The 20,982-nt window shown below is 37.8% G+C and overlaps 2 protein-coding genes across 2 annotated transcripts; one reads left to right on the top strand and one right to left on the bottom strand.

Annotated features, from left to right (window-relative positions):
- Positions 1 to 3,540: 3,540 nt before the first annotated feature.
- On the top strand, positions 3,541 to 17,897 carry LOC122875823 (flavin reductase (NADPH)-like). The gene is made up of 5 exons (XM_044195372.1): positions 3,541 to 3,609; positions 7,287 to 7,514; positions 8,921 to 9,122; positions 15,870 to 16,034; positions 16,393 to 17,897. Exons 2-5 carry the CDS (start codon positions 7,380 to 7,382, stop codon positions 16,548 to 16,550), a joined length of 660 nt encoding a protein of 219 aa, XP_044051307.1. The 5' UTR covers positions 3,541 to 3,609; positions 7,287 to 7,379; the 3' UTR covers positions 16,551 to 17,897.
- On the bottom strand, positions 13,180 to 15,855 carry LOC122875828. Its single transcript, XM_044195382.1, has 2 exons — positions 14,964 to 15,855; positions 13,180 to 14,639 (listed from the first exon to the last, which is right to left on the bottom strand). Exons 1-2 carry the CDS (start codon positions 15,202 to 15,204, stop codon positions 13,972 to 13,974), a joined length of 909 nt encoding a protein of 302 aa, XP_044051317.1. The 5' UTR covers positions 15,205 to 15,855; the 3' UTR covers positions 13,180 to 13,971.
- Positions 17,898 to 20,982: the final 3,085 nt, after the last annotated feature.

Here is a 20,982-nt window from a genome sequence, read left to right on the forward strand (position 1 = left end):
ATGACATTTCCATCAGCTTTTGTTTTTAGTGCTAGCAAATGTTAGCATGCTAACACGCTAAACTAAGAGAGTAAACATACCTGCTAGCATAGTCATTGTGAGCATGTTAGCATGCTAACATTAGCTGTTAGCTCAAAGCACCACTGTGCCAAAGTGCAGCCTCACCGAGTCGCTAGCATGACTGTAGGCTTAGTCTTGTTTCTTGATAAATGACTTAAAATAAAACTGTTACATATCAAAACTGAGATTAATTTTCTGTTAATTATTCCACTAATTGTTTTAGCATTTCAAAGATTACCATCTCACTTATTCTGAAGTGGATAGGCTCCACGTCTATAATGTTACTCACCTTAAAAGTCGTTAACTTTTAACCAACTTTTTTACATTATTTTATGGGCTTTTTTAAGATCTTTTGGGAGTTAGGGTTGCTAAGGATATTTTTTCACTGCTACTCGTTTTCACGAACTCAAACTTGACACATAAAATACAGAAAAACTATACGATGTAATGTATTGTCAAAAATGACTAGGGTCAGTGCGTTTTAATGATTAAATTGAACACTGATGTGCAGCTGAAAATTAATGTTTCATGACCCTTCAAAAGGTCTTTTTTGCACAAAGCTGATCATCACTGTCTACATTTCTCTTTATTGATTTTGATTTCTGATCTGTTTACTGTAAGTGGGCCTCATGGTTTCTGCCACGTCACTGCAGATCCTGCTGATTAGTTTGGCATATTTATCTGTGCTGTTGTTCTGTTTCTTCACCTCGAATTGTACAAGAAACATCTAGAAAAATTCCCTTTACGCTCACACACACACACATCAGATTGCATTCTGGAACAACTGGTTGTGTTGCTTCTCATTTCAGAGCAGTTTTTCAGATAAAGTTACGTCAGCATTTCTCCTAAAACTGTCTCACTTCAGCTGGAAGGAATGAGAATATATCCAAACATCTTATCCTCCAGCATAGTTTGAGTATTTAAACTGTTTGTACAGGGTTGGGCTGATTCACTGCACTTTCACTACAGGCTCTTTGCATCTGACAAGGTGTACTGATAATGACGTCAGGTCAGGTCTGATACATCTGGTACATCAACACACTCATCGCTGGGTTTCTGAACACAAGGAAACTGATCTTAATCTTCCCACTGGCTGGAAGACAACATAAATTGGCCCTGTCTTACATGACCTCTGACCCATAAATGTTTTGTCATTTTCTGTGAAAGATTCAACTCAGAATATAGAAATATGTATTAAAATAATCTACTGGTGGCTGCAGTGGACACAAAAGCAGCAGCGTTCCCAGGTGAAGAATGAAAAAGGTTAGTTTTAGAAAGGAAGTGAGCCAATCACACGATCTCTCTGTCTCTGTTTTCATTAAATTTAACATCCTCTATTGTCACAACATTCACCCTGAGACAAATACCCTCATGCTCTCTCTCCAAGTGCATGTCTTACTTTACCTCATACTTTAATGAATCAACATAACAAGCCTCTCTCCATTTGTTTGTCACACTATTAATCTTTTTTCTACACACGTCAGATTTGCACCAAAAGGGATTTTCTTCCATGCATCATGAGACATTTCCACAACAGACCATAAAGCCATTTTCAATACTGTTTGTATGACAACTTCTTTGTATAAATTAATTACTTTTTTCTTATTGTGTCACGCATATAACTATGCACAGCCCACACGCACTTACAAGACACCATAAATTCATACAAGCCAGGACCGGAGCGCTGCGTATACATTTCCAAACAACAGAGAAAGTCCAAAAATAGAAACAAAACAGAGTGTCATTGTCTACAACTAAATTTAAAAAAATCACTGATAGGAACATTTACGATATAGCAATAACTGCTAATTAAATAATCCATCTTGCCTTCTTTTCAAGGCTTTAGAGATAAAGTTAGAAAACTTCAAACATTCAAATTTATTGCTTAAATATTTCAGGGTTTTTTTTGTCGAGAGACATTTCATGGAAAAGTAACTCTCTTAAATTACACAAGCTCACATTTGTTCCTATATGATCGGTGCTTATGTCAAGTTAAAAAGTAGACAAACGTATTTACAACCTCCATGATGGTGAAGTTGACTCTCTGTGTACCATCAACAAATGAACATTGTAACCTTCATAAAAATAGGATTTATTGCAGGACTGTTGCATTAGTTTTAAGTAAGTTTAGATTACTTAATAAACTGTCAACTGTGTATAACTACCACCTTGAGCCTTAAAGGTCCAGTGTGTAATATTTAGGAGGAGCTATTGGCAGAAATTGGAATAAATTATTTCTAAGTATGTTTTCAAATGATTTCAATGAGTGGTTTTTATATTCAAGGGTTTATAATGACATCAAAAAAGTTTTGTCTTCAGTTACTTTGACTCTCAATAGTTATCTTTGCTAGACGCAGGAGAGTAGTGTGTATCAACGTTAGGCTTAGAGTTACATGAACTGAATTACTTACATGGTGGAGAATTGTTAAAACTCACATTTGTCAAACATGGATTTGGCTTATTTGCTTTGGTTAATACTTGTGGAGACGTCCCTATATAATATAGCCTAGGCCTACGTGAAATGTCTTCCTACAGTTCAAGGGATCATGCTTTCAATCAATACCCCTAACACTGCTGCTACTGCAATTACTACCTTGTTTTTCAGGCACCTTATCAATATCATACTAATAAGAGCCATCCCAATAACAGGCAAATAGTAGTAAATAAATAAATAATGATAACAAGATTAGTAAAAGTGATCTGAATTTATTGAAATAATGGTACAGCAATTTTAAAATAACCAAATAATAATCTAACAGCATAATTATTAATCATTGGTTTCACACATTACACTGTCACCACTGTTCATTGCAGTAATACCCCCAAAAATTAGTTTATGTTAAAACCAGATCTCAATAAATACAGTTTGTGGCTTGTTCCCTTAAAGAGTGTCCACTGAGCCTACATTTAGTTAGGGCTAGCAGATACCAATTTTAACCAACCATTTTAAAAGTAATACAAGTCTTGATTAAACTAACACACAATTAACAGCAGTTCTTAACAGCAGATGACACATCGATCAGCACCTTCTGTAACAAAAAAGACGATTGTCTGAGTGTTAGATGTTTGTTCACATATAAAAAAAAAAAGCATTATGATTAGACAACTATTACTAAAACTAGTTCTGCTCTTGCCTCTTGTTACAGACAACACAACCTTTGTGTTTACATTAATTAATTTAGAAAGAAGACACTAGTGAACAGACAGTCAGCATCGTCACTGATTAGCTTACTTTCTAACGTTGAAGAGCGTTTGGCGGTTACATGTAATTTAGCGACCGTTATATCGCTGATGTTTTAGCTAACAGATTCGATTAGTTGGGCACTAATTTCACATTAAAATATACATCTTGGGATTTAGTTTTCAGTACCTAAGACATTTATTTGAAAAGGTCATTAATCTCCTTCTGCGTATTACCAAAACATAATTTTAAATCCATATTAAATATATTAAACTCATAACTTTTTGAAACCCATTTCTTTTCAGACACACCTGAACGCTACCGCTCTTGAACGCCTCCCTCACGTGACGTTCAAACGTATGGCGAAGGTGAGTGAGCTAATGTTGGTTTGCTAAGTTAGCTCGCAGCCTTTAAGCTGTTCTCTCTTTTATCTGGATAATACTTAACGCCAAACTGTGATGTTTTCGGAGAAATGTGGCAAAAATGTTTGTTGCTCCGCTTATTGAATAACATAAATACCTTTACGGAAGGGGTGTATTTGAGGCGCGCAAAAAACACGAAACACAAATTCACCCTGGTTAGATTAGGGTTCTAGTTAAAATGTGGTAGTTTATACACAGTTAATAGTGTAACCTACTTAAAACTAATGTTATCTAATGCAACAGTTCTGCAATAAATCCTATTTTTTGTGACGGTTACAATGTTCAATTTTTTGTTGGAACAGAGAGAGCCAACTTTACAATCATGGAGGTTGTAAATTAGCTTGTCTAGTTTTCAACTTGACACAAGCACCGATCATATAGGAACAAATGTGAGCTAATTATTTATTTTGTATGGCCACACAGGCCACAACAGTTGTTAGTCCTGTGTTAAAAGACCCATGAAAAAATCAGAAAGTGCTTTCATCTTCCAATATTTGATTTTTGGTAGTGGGACTGTCAGCTTGTTTAACACTTGGTTCACTGGTTGAGCCTTGCATAATAGTAAGTCCTCAACAGTATGGTATTGTTGTGAGTGCAGAACCATATTGAAAGCAGCCTTATACTCATAGAAAGAAAGACCTGGTGTGTGTGAGAATCAAAAACTTAAATGAAGATTGCTTGCCTATTATATTAATACCATGTTGAAACTTTTGTACACACACACACAAGCAGGGCAAGAGGCTTAACAATTCAAAGTGTTGTCCTGCAGACTTGCTGACTGCAGGGAGAAGTTGATTAGCTGTTGCAAACAGGCTTACATTTATACAAAGAAACAGGGATATCAGAAAGCACATCCTGTATTGGGGACAGTATGTAGTATAATGGCCATGAGAGGAGAAGAAGCAGTTGTGGGGAACGAAGCAGAGGGAGTGTAGGATGTTGTGCTGACTGTGGTTTACTGAATAGAAAAGATCCATGTACAAAATATGTTTTGATTCTCCAATGCTTTAATAAATGCCAAATTAAGGAATAGCTTCTCTCCAGACTTTTCTTTTGCAAATAAACGAACGCGCTGACATGTGCTCTCAGTAATTTTTCAACACTTGCTAATTGATTTTCCATGCTGGTGGTTTATACTGTACATCTTAAAACCATAGAGTCATTGAGTTCTCTTTGTTTTGAGGACTGTTATTAAGTTATGTATGTATGCTTTCATAATCTACAGCAGAATTGAGAGATAGGATGAGAAACTGGTTGAACCTTGTTTTCAGAGGTTTTTGAAGGCAAAATATTGCCTTAGAGTGTTTTTATTACAGTATCACAGTGTTTCTTTAATTCCATGTGCTACTTAGCAACTTCCATGTTAGCGTCACATGCAGCCTGATGTTGTTCAAGCAAACCACCAGATAGATTTTAAGGATTTTACAGGACAGGCCTCAGGGAGTCATTAAAACAGTAGTCAAACACAAAATGGGAATCAGTCTTGATCCTATTGAAGGTCACATGATGCGTGTTTTCGTCTCTTTTTCTGGAAACTAATGCATTTTAAGTGCTCGGACAAGAGCAAAAGCACAAAGTGACCTTTGACTCTTGGTTAGATTAAAGGTCACATAAAGTTCAGTGTAGTACTTATCCTAAAGACTATATCCATGAAAATATTTAACTAAGTTTGGGTTTAAAGCCACATATCATCAGAACTTATTTTTATGTGATTGTGGTTGGCAAGACAGGTGTAACAATCTGAACAAGTTGAAATCAAATAAAATCAGTAAAAATTGCATTAAGGTTGTTTCTTTGAAATAGCAGCACTGCTGTTTGTTCTGAAGAGCTTCTAGCACTCACATACCAGCCGGGGCGGCTGTGGCTTAGTGGTAGAGCGGGTCCACCAATCGGAAGGTCGGCGGTTTGATCCCGGCTTCCTCCAGCCCACATGTCGAAGGGCTGTGCTTTCGGTGTGTGAGTGTGTGGGACTGATTAGTTACTTTGATGAGCAGTTTTGCCATCAATGTATGAATGGGGTGAATGTGATAAAATACAGTAAATGTCATTCTTCAAAGGTTTACATATGCTTCATTAGCCTATTGTTGACACAGGAGTATTACATTAGAGCTTAAAAGTTTTATATTGTATCAAAATAATTTAAATCAAATTGAACTGTGGGAAAAAATGTGATATTTTATGATCAAAATCGCAAGTATTAAATCAGTACATCACTACTTTACATGTAGTAAAGATGGCTTGTATCTTAAAACATCATTTAGGCTACATGATTGACTATAACTTTATCTGAACATATATTTTTGACTTTGACAGTGACACTATTTAAAAGATGTAACATTCCACCTGCCTTCACAAGGTTTCAGTCCCGTATCTCCACAAAAGACTTTGTACAGCACCTTTCAACAACAGGGCATAAAAAGACAGTGGGAAAATATAAAGTGAATTTTAAAAGAGTGAAATGAAATAGAAGATAAAAAATGGGAAAAAATATAATAGTAAAATTACAGCAAATCGTAGCAAGTTTTTGCACAAAGCTGCTGTCACAATGAAGCATGTGGCTCCACGTTGACCAGAATTAGCTCGAACATATGAGCTACTGTATCAACTAAATACATTTTTCAGAATAATTTCCTAACCAGCATCATTTGAGATTCAGTGTCTGTTTAGTACCTCAGAGAGCATCTGACGAACAAGCTCGTCATCCTCCGCTGCTGCAGAAATAATCCTTTCAGCCCAGTTTGGACACAGCAAAGACAAGCAGTGTTTGTTCTTCTTGCCTCCTTTAAATGAAAGTTTTCATCTCCCTGTTAGTGAGTTTGGACAGCCGTGAAAGCTTTTTCTCACTTCACATGAGCATTTTTATATGAACAGCAACAGAAAAATCGAATAATAACTTTGTTTTAAGTCTTGTGTGATGTTTGTACATGTACGTCATTTTGAGATCGATAGCAGGTTGCGTTCTTTTGTAGATCTGAAATGATTAGCCAATTTATTGATAAGTTGAGTGACAATAAAAAACTGCAACAATTTTGACAATCGATTAATTCTTTAAATGATTTATTAGGCAAAAACTGTCAAACATTTTCTGGTTCCAAGTGCTCAAATGTAACGTTTTGCTGTTTTTGTGTTTTATATCCTTTAAAATGTAATATCTTCTGAGTTTTAGACATTTAATTGGACAAAAAAGTGATTTGAAGACATCATCTTCAGCGTGTGCAGTGCATTTTTCACTATTTTCTGACATTTTATAGACTAAGCAACTAATTGATTAATAATCAATTAGGAAGGAATAATCAGTAGGCTACATTAATTGATAATGAAAATAATCGTTAGTTGCTGCATTAATCCTGTGTTGCAATTTGCAAAACTACTCCTACAGATTGTCTTCATTGTATACGATTTAACCTCTTTAGATAAGTATTTCTGTTCCGATCAGTGACTGATATTGTATAGCCCAATATCACAAATCACACATTTGCCTCAAGTGGGTACAAACAAGGATTCAGTGTAGCATTTATCTATATTTTAAAGACAAAATACGTCAGATGACAAACATAAATTCCTTAGAGAGGACTTCTTTTTTGCACCGTAATAATCTTGTTTTACACTTGATCTTGAAACAGGAAGCGAACCTCCCCACAGTTAGTCTGAGACCATTCGACGTTCGCTGTCCATTGATCAGCCCTGACTGAGCTCAGTGTGTCAAGAGTCTGAGGATGAAGATTGCCGTGCTGGGAGCCACTGGGCAGACTGGACAGTTTCTGGTCAACCAGGCGCTGCAGCAGGGTCACACCGTCACCGCCATCGTCAGGAACCCGGGAAAACTCACCGTGCATCATGACAATCTCAAGGTAATGCAACACTGCGTTTGTGCTGCTGCTGTCTGCATGTTGGGTTCAAAGTTCAGTCAGTGAGATGTCACATGATAAATGTTTTATTGTGTCCAAATGAAGTTTATATGAGGTAAAACCTTAAGTACTGCACTTGTTTCTGAACAGTAGCCACAGATGTTCGTGTAGGTTTAACATCTGGGTGCGAGACTGTACACAGAAGTGCAGATAACAATGTGGACTTGACTGCAACACTGCAAAGATAAGCCTGGTGTTATTCTATATTTTTGTTTTTGTCAACAAATCCCATGAAAAGACCAAAATCAACAATTAAATGATTATATAAACAAGTAACACCTGATATATGTTAGTCCTCTCTGTCATAGACCTCCATTGTTGTCCACCAACTATTAAAAACACTTACTGTATATGAGCCTGAAAGTACCAAAGGGTAACTTGTTCCTTCAGTATGATGAACAGTGACTGTTCTGAGTCACTCCCTCACCATCCGCAGCTGAAAATAGTCCCAAACCAATGCACTATTTGAGTAACCTTTGCTAAAAACTACAGCGCCCACACCCAAGATGAAAAGCAAGCAGGTACATAGACATAATGTGCATCATTTGATGCAGATCACACACATATTCTTTGGAAAAGTCAGAAAATAAATGTGTTTTGGGAAACGGTATGTAAACGGTATGTAAAGTGCTACAACACATACATATGTGTATGTGTGGAAGTGACATATTTGTATTAGGCCTTCTATATCAAGCTATAGGAGGAATTGGGAGGAGGTAGCGCACCCGACACAATAGCAACTGCTAGTAATTGTTGAAGAAATCTTCTTAATGTAAAACCTGACACATATCTTGAGAATACGAGAAGCACAACTGGAAGAGAAATGGGTAAAATGGACATGATACAAGAATCAAAATGGCGAAATCGAAACAGAGCTGAAAATAAATGCATCAACAGGATTGGCTTGACTGATAGAAAAAATGTAAATGTACTTCCCAAACAGTAATCTCTGGTCAATTAAGATTTAAGTAGAAAAAGACTAGTGTCCACCTGTTTTAGGAAATTACTGAGCCTTAAAAAAAAAAAATGAAACTATACATTTGTGACCTGTTTTTTAAAGATTTTTTCGGTTAAGTCTTCTGCCACAGACAGGGATAGGGAAGTCGGAAAGACAGATTAACACAGAGAGACAATAGAATAACACCAACCTTATCCTTAATTATACTTTACTGCTGGAAGATCTTCACATTAAGGCATCGAATAAAAATCCTGCAATTTGAAATGCATCATCTGTCAAAATAAATAACTCAAACTTGAATTATATGTGATCTCAGCTCAACAAAGGGGTTCCTGATCATCCACTGCGGCTGATCTGTGTTAACTGAAGTATATATTATTCGTGTTTTCAGGTGGTTGAAGCTGATATTTTCTCGGCAGACAGTCTGAAGACTCATTTCAAAGGACAGGATGTGATCATGTCCTGCCTCGGCTTCCCCAACTCCTTCTTCTCGGCGGTGACGGGCTACACCCTGTCCATGAACGCTATGATCAGCGCCATGCGAGAAGCCCAGGTCAACAGGATCATCACCATGACCTCCTGGTACACTGACCGTAAGTGTGTGGGGACTTTTGTGATTTCATAATGAAAAAAATCCACCCAATTGATCTTATACTCTTCTAGGAGTTGTTTTGTGTTGATATACTGTAATTTACTCTTTAACCTTCTCAAAACAACTTACCACAACCTTCAGATGTCCACCTACAGCCTACTTATTTGACTAATTTGTGAACTTTGGCTTGTCGCTGCGTTGCATTGTGGTGTATTGAGGCTGTTATAGAATTTGATATCAATTCATTTTCTTCGAGGATTTTCTCCTGATTTGATTGCAAACATCTAGAAAGAAACACTTTTTTGAGGCTCTGACACCACTGACATGTTGACAGGTATTGACATAAAACTGTAGGCTCCACATCTTGTAAAAGTTCATGTATTAAAGGTCCAGTGTGTAACATTTACGAGGAGGTACTGGTGGAAATGGAATATAATATTTATAAGTATGTTTTCATTAGTGTATAATCACCTGGAAATAAGAATCGTTGTGTTTCCATTACCTTAGAATAAGGCGTTTTATCTACAGAGGGAGCGGGTCCCCCTCCACAGAGGCTCCCATGTTGCACCGCCATGTTTCTACAGTAGCCCAGAAGGGACAAACCAATCACTGGCTCTAGATAGGACCTTTCGAGTTTTTCATGAGTTTGGCTGCCACCGTAGTTTCTCCTACACGCTTGGAAGGGGAGGATGAGACAAGCGGTATTCAAATGATTGCAAACTGCAATTTCACCGCTTGATGCCATTAAACACACTGGACCTTTAAGAGTGACAATCCCATAAGTGTACAATTTATTTTGACAAACAAATCTTACCTCAATGTCCACTTACTAGCATTTATCTTTATCAGTGGATAGAGATTTGTCAGTTGTCATGTCGTGGCAACTGCTCAACTCGGTCCGCTGATGACGAATGTAAAATGCGGTATGTACGAAAGTTCTGGGGGGGGGGAGCTAATAAGAATGACCTTTCACTTTCATCTTTAGTAGCTTTTTAGCCACAGTAGCGGCTTGGCTCTAAGGATGGTAATGTCAGTCTGTCGGTCGGTCCACCACTTCTAAAATATCTCAACAACTAGTTGATGAATTTCCATGGAACAGATATCCATGATCCCCAGAGGATAAATCCTAATGACTTTGGTGGTCAAAGCCTGGAGGTAAAAGTTTTCACTTATTCAGTAATATATCTCAACCTCTACCAGATGTATTGGCGCAAATATTGTAGTTAGACATTCATAGTTCACAGATGATATATGCTTCTTGAACCCCTGAATTTTCCTCTAGCGCCACCATAAGGTTGACATTTGTGGTTTTGAGTGAAATGTCTCAACTATTGGAAGGATTGTTAAGAAATTTGGTTCAGACATTAGTGCATGAACTATAAAACTTTGATCCCTTGGCTCTTCATCAAAATTAAATTTTTCACTTTGCTTTATAACTAGACGCCTGCAAAATAAATGAGATTCCCATTAGCCTTAGCTGTACTTTGCGTTTTGTGCTAATGTTAGCATGCTAACATGCTAAACTTAGATAGTGAACATGGTAAACATTGTAACTGCTAAACATCAGCGTGTTAGCATTGTAATTGTGAGCATGCTGATTTTAGCATTTAGCTCAAAGCACCACTCTGCCGAAGTACAGCCTCACAGAGCCGCTAGCATGACTGTAGACTCTTATTTAATATAGAGCTTGGCAACCGACGTCACTGCGCAGTGCATTCTGGGACGTAAGCAAGAGGGTGCCGCCATATTGTGAGGCCACATCGGGCGAGAATTAAAATATGAACATATCTGTAAAAATATGTTGAAAAGTCAATTAAAAGAACGAAATGTACTATACAGAGACAAACTTCTACCGGACGGAAGAAAACGGTACCTGGAAAAGATGGCATTGATCGGAAATCTGGATCCGTATGAGGTGCTTGCAAGAGAATGTAGTCGAGACCCCGACGATTTACCTCCTCTGACATTTCCAGATATTTTTGTATATTTAGTCTGTGGTGTGAGTGCTTATACCGAGGCTGAGTTTCGTAATTTTAAATCTATGGAAGCCCACGTTCAATTTACAAATGGCTGGGTCCATGACTTGGAAGCCTACAAACCGCCAAGCTGTGAAAACACCGTCGTTCGCACAAAGGTGTGTATCATCTTACTTACCTACCTGTGATTAGTGAAACACGCATCTTTACACAAAATTTTATCAGATTTTTATAATATCCTCCTGATAACCAGCTATGGTGTTTTATGGACATTATGTTTTAGCGATTTCTCTGAGACATTACAGTTTTAAGTCTGGATGTCCTGTACAGAGCATGTTCAGGGCTTTTCAGAGATAATAAACGATTGGATGTTTCCCCATGGCCACTCCCTCTCCTTGGTCTTTAAAAATAGATGACATTAATTTAGTGATCAAGTGTAACACCCTTATGGAAATATGATAATATTTTGTGCTATTATAACAGGACTTTTTAAAGTCCCAATGTCCTCTACAGAGGATATGACATAACATGAATAAAATATAATTTTTCTAAATTTTTCTTTTGCTCTAAACAATGTAATGACCTGACAAAATACTAAATTCATCCATTTTATCCTGGTAGTCAGGAGGATAATATGTGTGTGTGTGTGTATGTATGTGTATATTATGTGTATATATATATATATATATATATTGTGAGCAGTGCCGGGAAGGCGGGGTAGCTGAGACCTGTACTCAAGTTGGAGGCAACAGTTCGAATTCGCGGCACAAAGATGGTCACTGATGTGCCAGCATACTGGGTTTTGCCTAGTAACTTGAGCAAGATTCACCCAGAAGTGGGATATAGGATAGACTACACCTCCTCAGTTGCACAAAGGAAGACATTAGACCAGCGAATAAATACACAGTCCACAGCACCAGCCATAAGGAGTCGGGCACAGAAACGGAAAACTCCTCCAGGTAATCTTGAAGATTTATCACCACTTCTTGATACGTTACTGCACCATAGCAAGGCCGTTGGTTTTTCAGGGATGGAAAAGTACTATGCACAATACTCACAACACACAGCTGCTGCACCATCCTCTGCTTTACCTCCATGCCTGGCAAAATCCCTGTATGATGAAAGCATAGAAGCCAGTGACCTGTCTGCTGTCCTGCTGGCCTGTGAGAAGAACATGAATGCTGTACGTGAGACGGACGAGCAGGCAGCAGCTGTAGAACAGTACACCAGGCAACAACATCTGTCGTCTGCGTGGTATGATTACAGAAGCGGAAGAATTACAGCGTCAAAAATGCATGCTGTATATGCCACCTCTCTGGAGAGGCCATCCCACACAGTTTTGAAGCAGGTGTGTTACCCACACGCACAGCACACAATATCAACTGTCCAAACCAGATGGGGTATCAGTCATGAGGGTGATGCTAGAAAGGCCTACACTGAATCCACAGCTGCATCTCACACACACTTCAAAATCAAACCGTGTGGCTTCATAACAGCAGCTTCCCTGAAATCGGAGCATCACCGGATGGCCTGACTATGTGTGAATGCTGTGGAAAGGGCTGCCTGGAGGTTAAATGTCCTTACAAGTATCGGTCCTGCAGCATCCAACAGGCATTGGTCATGAAGGACAAAGACTTTTGTCTCCAATTGTCCTCAAACAACCTTCAGTTGAAAAGAGACCACCGCTTCTACACCCAGATCCAGACACAGATTTATGTCACCCAATCAAATCACTGTGATCTTGTTGTTTGGACTGAAAGTGATTTCACTGTGGTGCGGGTCTTTCCAGACCAGGATTTCTGGGAACCTCGTCTAAAAAAAGCACAAGAAAGTGTGTGTCCCAGAACTTGTGGCAAAACATTACTCAAAGGACATGCAGCCTCATGTTCCAAATGAAAAAGAGCAGTAGTAAAGAAGTGGCTGTTGTTTATGAAAGAATTGCCCTTAGGCCTACTCATTTAAGAGTTTTTTTTTTTAAAGTGTTATACTTGACTCAAAGAGTATTAGTTTGTTACTTGAAGTTTAGTGTTTCAAAGTAGTTCAGCACAAGAAACTAAACATTGCAATTTGCAGGAGATTTTATTTATTAAAATATAAGTTTTTAATTATCAAATTGTCATCTGAAGTATTTCATGTACAAATAGCATACCATGTTCATTCTAAGGCAGGTACACACACCCCCACAAAAAATACAAACATGTTCAATCTCAGGAGGGAACCACACATTCACACACACCAAATAGAAAACAAACATTTCGCTTGGGGTCTTTTTACCATTCAGCATGCACATTTTTCGGTTTCATCTGGCCTTACAACAACACTTGGACACATGTTAACTAGAATACAGCAAACATTAACAATCTTATCAAGAAGGGTAAATTCTTCATCCTTACTGGGAAGCAACAAACTAATTGGTACCGTGTTATGTAATAGTTTGTATTTATTGCACAAGCTACCTATTACCCTTTCTACGTGTATCCTAAGGTGTGCTATAGCACGCGTGTCTTCCACATCCTTAGCATCGAGTTGACATCTGCTTTTAGTGAATGCAGGAGTTTTAACTTCCGCGCACATCATTCCCACACTGTCTTTAATATCAAAGCCTCGGCCCGCTAACACTAAATCGCCAGGCAACAGTTTGTTAAGAAGTCCACAATTCTCAGTTATGTGCTTGTCAGATGCTCGTCCCCCCCATCCCTTTGAAATAAATGAAATTAGGCCTTGGGGTGTAATTCCGATCAAGTATTTCATTGTGTGTGTACCTTTGTAGTGGGAAAAGGATTGTGCGCGCGCCATTAAATTTGACGGCCTCTCTGTACGTATTTCAAAACAGTCGACAATAATCGCAACACGCTTTCCAAAAGCTTCCAAAAATTAATGTGGCATTGTGGCTTGTAAACAGTGTCTCTCAGGCCAGTACAACAAGGGAGAAAGGCGTGCATACAGCACATCGATGGTGTCGGCAATGGTAGCGGAAAGAGTTCTACGTGACACATTATGAAATTGTGACAGCTTCTTTGAAACTGGCAGGAAGGGCTTAACTGTAGCAAACATTGACAACAAAATTGCAAAACATGGAAGTCCTGTATAATATCGTACCTTCTCTGTATTATCTCTGAAAAATTCTTCATCCATCTTTAACTTGTTCAACTCAGACCTAAGCTCCCTATTTTCCTGCAAAACACGGGTTAGTTCTGCACTGCTTTGCTCACAGAACTGGTATTCTACTCTAAGTCTCTTAGCTGCTGATTTGTCTGTTTCTGTCTGTTCACTATATTCCTCCTCTTCCACAGCTCCTGCCTCTGCTTGATCCACATATTCCTCTTCTTCTGCAGCTTCTGCATGTTCTAGGACTCCATCTCTCTCATCTTCATTCATGTTGTTTTGTTCACTTTGGCCTCCTCCCTCAGATTCTCTCAAATGGTGTCTATGTTGTCTGCGGCCATGCCGATCTGACACTGTGGCTGTGACTTCACAGTGACCCAGGTGCGGGGTTGGAGCCCGGTCTGGATGAGACTCGTCCATCTCATATGCTGGTTTACCTTTGGGAAGACAAAAGTATCCACATTGAAACAAATTATTGCAATCAACAGTGGAAATACTATATGTAATGTTATACAATACTACATGTTATGTTATAATGTAATTATTTATTTTTATTTAATATGAAGACTTCAGATGCAAAAGCCTCTAAGTGCTGTCTGAAATTTCAGACAGCACTTAGAGGCTATATATATATATATATATATATATATATCTATCTATCTTAAAATGTCGACAGAATAGTGCTTAGTTACAAAATGTAGAGGAACCTATGACTCCTCTCGGTAACACAATCATTTGCTAAGTGAGGTTTATACACTTACCTGAATGAAAATGCCTGGAACACACTTTAAATGATCTTGGGATGTCTGCGAAATGTATGTCCGTACGTCTTACGGCGGATATCCAGGCCATCTGTCTCCGCTTTGTTACATCAGACACATGACTTCCTTCATTTTGTTTCCAGGCCGGAAAACAATAAAAAGAAAGACCGTTGTCTATTTTTCTCCCACGTCGATCGTGTGAACGGACATTACATCCAACAACACAGCAGGTTCTTCCCATGACTAAAACTTTGTCGGCGCTTCAGAACAAGTGGCCTCACAATATGGCGATTTTTCCCATCAGCCATCGCGGCGCTAGAGCCGTTACGTCACGCCCCCATACTCTAAATGGAATGGCATAATGGAAGTCTGTATGAGTCTGTTTAAGGCTGATTTTTCACTGGAAGAGCAGAATATATTTCTATAATTCTGAATTTCAAACTTAAAGTACTACAATTAAAGCCTTTTAAATTCATAAAATAATGTCTTGTAATTATGGGATGTAACTTATTTTGTTTTTCAGGATCTGCTTCTGTTTACAGTGGTTTAATATTAATAATAATAATAATAATAATAATAATAATAATAATAATAATAATTATTATTATTATTATTATTATTATTATTATTTATAGGGAACTTTTCTAAACCCATGTTACAAATTGCTTCATACAAGGCAACAACTTCACAACAAGCAACAAGTAGTAAGCAAATAAATACAAATAAAATAAATAAAAGTTGAGTTTCTAATTCTGTGTGAAAATGGATTACAGAAAATTGGTCTTCACATTAAAGGATTGTTATCAGAAATAAAAAAAATTTTCTGTGCTCATTCTTGGTGAAATTTGAGAAATTTAAGAGAATAATTTCTCTTAGTTTCACTGTGTTTTTCTGTTTTGTTGTCAGCTAACTCTGGAACGCAGTCATCTTATCTCATCCGGTTCCTCCTGCTGCCGATTATCCGAAGCGTCCTCACCAACATGCATGAGATGGAGCAGCTTCTGCAGAAGACTGAGGACATCAACTGGACTGTGGTGCGCCCACCTGGTCTCAAGAACCTACCTGCCTCAGGTAAAAGCAGATAAGCAGTGGCCAACAGTGGGCAGAAACAAACCTGTAAACAGACTCAAGAACATTTATTTAACAAGCATAGGAGGCTGCCAGTTTGGCCAACACCAAGAACAGCAGAGCTTCATTCAGGGAAGTGTTTGCTTCTGCCTCAGGATCCATTTTGACATAGTTCAAGCTTATTAGCATGTGCTCTCATTACTTAATGCATTGAGAATGAATGGGCCTCATTTTGTGTTAATGCTATTCATTTCCTTGAGGTTTCAGCATGTAACGTCACTACCTGAAGGACCAAATGAAAATGCTGTTGTTGTTGTAATGCCTCTGACTCCGAGTTTTTCTATCTTTGTGTCCTCCACAGCTCAAGAGTTTCTGACCCATGATGGATACTTTGTGCCCGACAGCAGTGGTCTCCCTGCAGGCAGCGCAGTGGGGAGAGGAGACGTGGCTCGCTTCATGCTCTCTCTGCTCAACACCAACGCCTGGGTCAAGAAGGGAGTCGCCATGACTACCAAATGAGAAAGAAGAGAGACAGGGTCGGTTCACCCAAAGTACAAAAAAACTATATTTACTCACCAACCTCTAGTGGTATCTAGCCATGCAAATATTTTTCTTAAATTTGAGATATCGGCCTTCTAGTCAACCTTTGTTTCCAGCAGCAGCAGGGTGCTGTTTTCAGCAAAATAGCTCTGATAAATCCACTGTAGGCTACCTGCTGCGCACCAAAAAGCAGACAGACAAAGTTAGCGACTAGCTGGTTAATGTAGTGGAGCATTTAGCAGCTAAAGAGCCCGATATTTCCCCCAGGAGTTGGTGGAGAGCAAAACAGAGCTAAAAGGAGAGTGACTCACATTCATCATTTTTCCAGAAACTTGCTAACAAGTTCACAACAGCTTTCTAAGGTGATAATATTGTCAATGTTGTTACTGCTGTAAACTTCAACAGTAAAATCTCTCTTCAGACACTGTGTTTCCATTACTCTGGATAATCCCAAGGACCTCACCGTAAGCATTTTTCACTGGAACTACTTTTTATCGAAGAACCAGTCCCTATGAAAACTGTTGATTGCACGCTGAGGGAATTATGCAGACTGAGGATGTAATTTCTAAAAAGAGATGTTTTTTTTTAAATGTTTCAATGCTGTGAGCACCACAAACAAAAGTCAGTTCACCTCTATAGTAGTAGTGACATTGCAGTAACAGCAGAAATTATATTTTTAACCCCTGGGTAAATAAGCCAAAAATATCGTCATGGTTAGATACCACTAAAACAATGGAGAGAAAAAAAAAGTGTTTTTAATTTGATTTAACAAAATGTGCAGTCTATTGACACACTGCCTTCAGTCTACTACTGGATAAAATGGTATAACTGCCTTATATAGCCTAATCTGTCTGGTGAATGTCTTTTTATTTACTCTTGTTTAACATATTCTTGTTTTTATATGTTTGAAAACCATCAGTAAGTGTACCATTTAATTATGTTGGTTTCTACTGATTGTAGTACATGATTCAATTCAGTTTTATTTATATAGTGCCAATTCATAACAGAAGTTATCTCATTGCGCTTTTCCTATAGAGCAGGTCTAGACCTTCCTCTTTATATTATTAATATAAACAGACCCAACAAATCAAATGATTATGATTTCAAAAACAAATGATTTCAGCCACATGGGGTGTTGTGCCATATCTGGTAGCAGAAAGAGAAAGTCAGCTGGGTTTCCAACATGTCCATTTGCTGTTTTACTTACAGCTACTAGTTGATATCTCATAATGAATGAAAATCTTCATACTGTACTCACATGAGTACTTTATATTTAAATATGTACTGTATCAGTTCTGTAGAATAAACACACAATAATGAAACTGAGAGCGGGTCATTTGTGCTGGAAGTGCAGAACGAGAGCTTACAAGTCAGACGACTTGGTGGGTTTTGGAAGTTTTGGAAATCCTGGGTGGTTCAACAATCCCTTTGACTTCTGATTTATGCTTACAAGAAGATCTGAAATACCAAATACTGCTTGTCAACTATTTCATCTACGATAGTTTAATGTTTCAAGGTTTCAACATTGCAGAATTCTCCAGTATTTCAGATTTTCAAGTATGCCGACCTCAATCTGTGACATAAAAGCAGGTGCTTGATCTCATCTGTCAAAGTAAAACACCTGGCTGGCTTTGATTCTAGTGATCTGGGTATGGTCAGGTGTGCAACATGCTTAGAAGTACGTGAACAGTGTAGAGAAAGTCAAGATATATGTAAGATATATTGTCATGGACACATCTCAAGTTATCCACAGATTGATATTGTGTTATGTTTTCACCTCTTTCATTATTTCTGCTAAGAGAGGGGTATTTTTCTAAAAGCAGGATCAGGAAGTTCTTTTATCTCAAGTTTCATTATTAGAAATTCCAGCATGCATGATTGCATAATTTTTATAAATCTAATATGCCGCGTTCAAGCCTAATATTCAAATTCCATATTAATGGATTTGAAGGAAACTTTGAAAGTCTAATTATTTTTATTTTTATATTGACCTAAAGTTAGTATGGCTTCTAACGACTATCAATTTCCTGTTTTAAGCTTTGGTTCTTACCCACACTTGCACATTAAACATGTAACTCTATGGAACATATAAAATGACAAAAAGTACATCTTAAAACAGAGCCCAAAACGTGATAAAGAAGTAGAAAGGCTCCATTGAAGGTCCCTAAAAAAGTTTAATACCGAATGGCCACATGGTTCTGCAATACTCAGCTGCCATTCCAGCAATTCAGGGAGACATAAGCTGGGTACCAGGATCACAAAAATGTGAAACGATAAGACTGTGGAATCATCTGATCAAAATGGGGAGGATACATAATATTATAGCTTCTATTGAAGTTTGAAATGGTTTGAAAATATCTCGTCAAAGCCAAAATTAAGGACATATCTAGCTAAAGTTTGGCCCTGAATATATGTTATATCTCATTTATCAAGAAGCCAAAGATCTAAAGAGCTGGTATTCAGGAGGAAAACCAATTGGGAGCTGTGTGTTTGAGTGGAAAGTGAGTCCCATTTTCTTTTGTACTGTACAACTTTTAATGATTTAAGGGAGTTACTTTTCCATGAAATGTCTCTCGACAAAAACCCCCTGAAATATTTAAGCAAAAAACTGGAATGGCTGTTTAATTTCGATGTGTTTAAGTTTTCTAACTTTATCTCAAAAGCCTTGAAAAGAATGCAAAATGGATTATTTAATTAGCAGTTATTCTGATTTTTCCAGTGCTACATCGTAAATGTTCCTATCAGTGATTTTTTTAAATTTAGTTGTAGACAATGACACTCTGTTTCTATTTTTGGACTTTCTCTGTTGCTTGGAAATGTATATGCAGCGCTCCGGTCCTGGCTTGTATGAATTTATGGTGTCTTGTAAGTGCGTGTGGGCTGGGCATAGTTATATGCGTGACACAATAAGAAAAAAGTAATTCATTTATACAAAGAAGTTGTCATACAAACAGTATTGAAAATGGCTTTATGGTCTGTTGTGGAAATGTCTCATGATGCACGGAAGAAAATCCCTTTTGGTGCAAATCTGACGTGTGTAGAAAAAACATTAATAGTGGACACACAAATGGAGAGAGGCTTGTTATGTTGATTCATTAAAGTATGAGGTAAAGTAAGACATGCACTTGGAGAGAGAGCATGAGGGTATTTGTCTCAGGGTGAATGTTGTGACAATAGAGGATGTTAAATTTAATGAAAACAGAGACAGAGAGATCGTGTGATTGGCTCACTTCCTTTCTAAAACTAACCTTTTTCATTCTTCACCTGGGAACGCTGCTGCTTTTGTGTCCACTGCAGCCACCAGTAGATTATTTTAATACATATTTCTATATTCTGAGTTGAATCTTTCACAGAAAATGAAAATTGATAAAACATTTATGGGTCAGAGGTCATGTAAGACAGGGCCAATTTATGTTGTCTTCCAGCCAGTGGGAAGATTAAGATCAGTTTCCTTGTGTTCAGAAACCCAGCGATGAGTGTGTTGATGTACCAGATGTATCAGACCTGACCTGACGTCATTATCAGTACACCTTGTCAGATGCAAAGAGCCTGTAGTGAAAGTGCAGTGAATCAGCCCAACCCTGTACAAACAGTTTAAATACTCAAACTATGCTGGAGGATAAGATGTTTGGATATATTCTCATTCCTTCCAGCTGAAGTGAGACAGTTTTAGGAGAAATGCTGACGTAACTTTATCTGAAAAACTGCTCTGAAATGAGAAGCAACACAACCAGTTGTTCCAGAATGCAATCTGATGTGTGTGTGTGAGCGTAAAGGAAATTTTCTAGATGTTTCTTGTACAATTCGAGGTGAAGAAACAGAACAACAGCACAGATAAATATGCCAAACTAATCAGCAGGATCTGCAGTGACGTGGCAGAAACCATGAGGCCCACTTACAGTAAACAGATCAGAAATCAAAATCAATAAAGAGAAATGTAGACAGTGATGATCAGCTTTGTGCAAAAAAGACCTTTTGAAGGGTCATGAAACATTAATTTTCAGCTGCACATCAGTGTTCAATTTAATCATTAAAACGCACTGACCCTAGTCATTTTTGACAATACATTACATCGTATAGTTTTTCTGTATTTTATGTGTCAAGTTTGAGTTCTTGAAAACGAGTAGCAGTGAAAAAATATCCTTAGCAACCCTAACTCCCAAAAGATCTTAAAAAAGCCCATAAAATAATGTAAAAAAGTTGGTTAAAAGTTAACGACGTTTAAGGTGAGTAACATTATAGACGTGGAGCCTATCCACTTCAGAATAAGTGAGATGGTAATCTTTGAAATGCTAAAACAATTAGTGGAATAATTAACAGAAAATTAATCTCTAACAGTTTTGATATGTAACAGTTTTATTTTAAGTCATTTATCAAGAAACAAGACTAAGCCTACAGTCATGCTAGCGAC

Source organism: Siniperca chuatsi, linkage group LG5 (assembly GCF_020085105.1).
Source record: "Siniperca chuatsi isolate FFG_IHB_CAS linkage group LG5, ASM2008510v1, whole genome shotgun sequence".
Taxonomy (NCBI): domain Eukaryota; kingdom Metazoa; phylum Chordata; class Actinopteri; order Centrarchiformes; family Sinipercidae; genus Siniperca; species Siniperca chuatsi.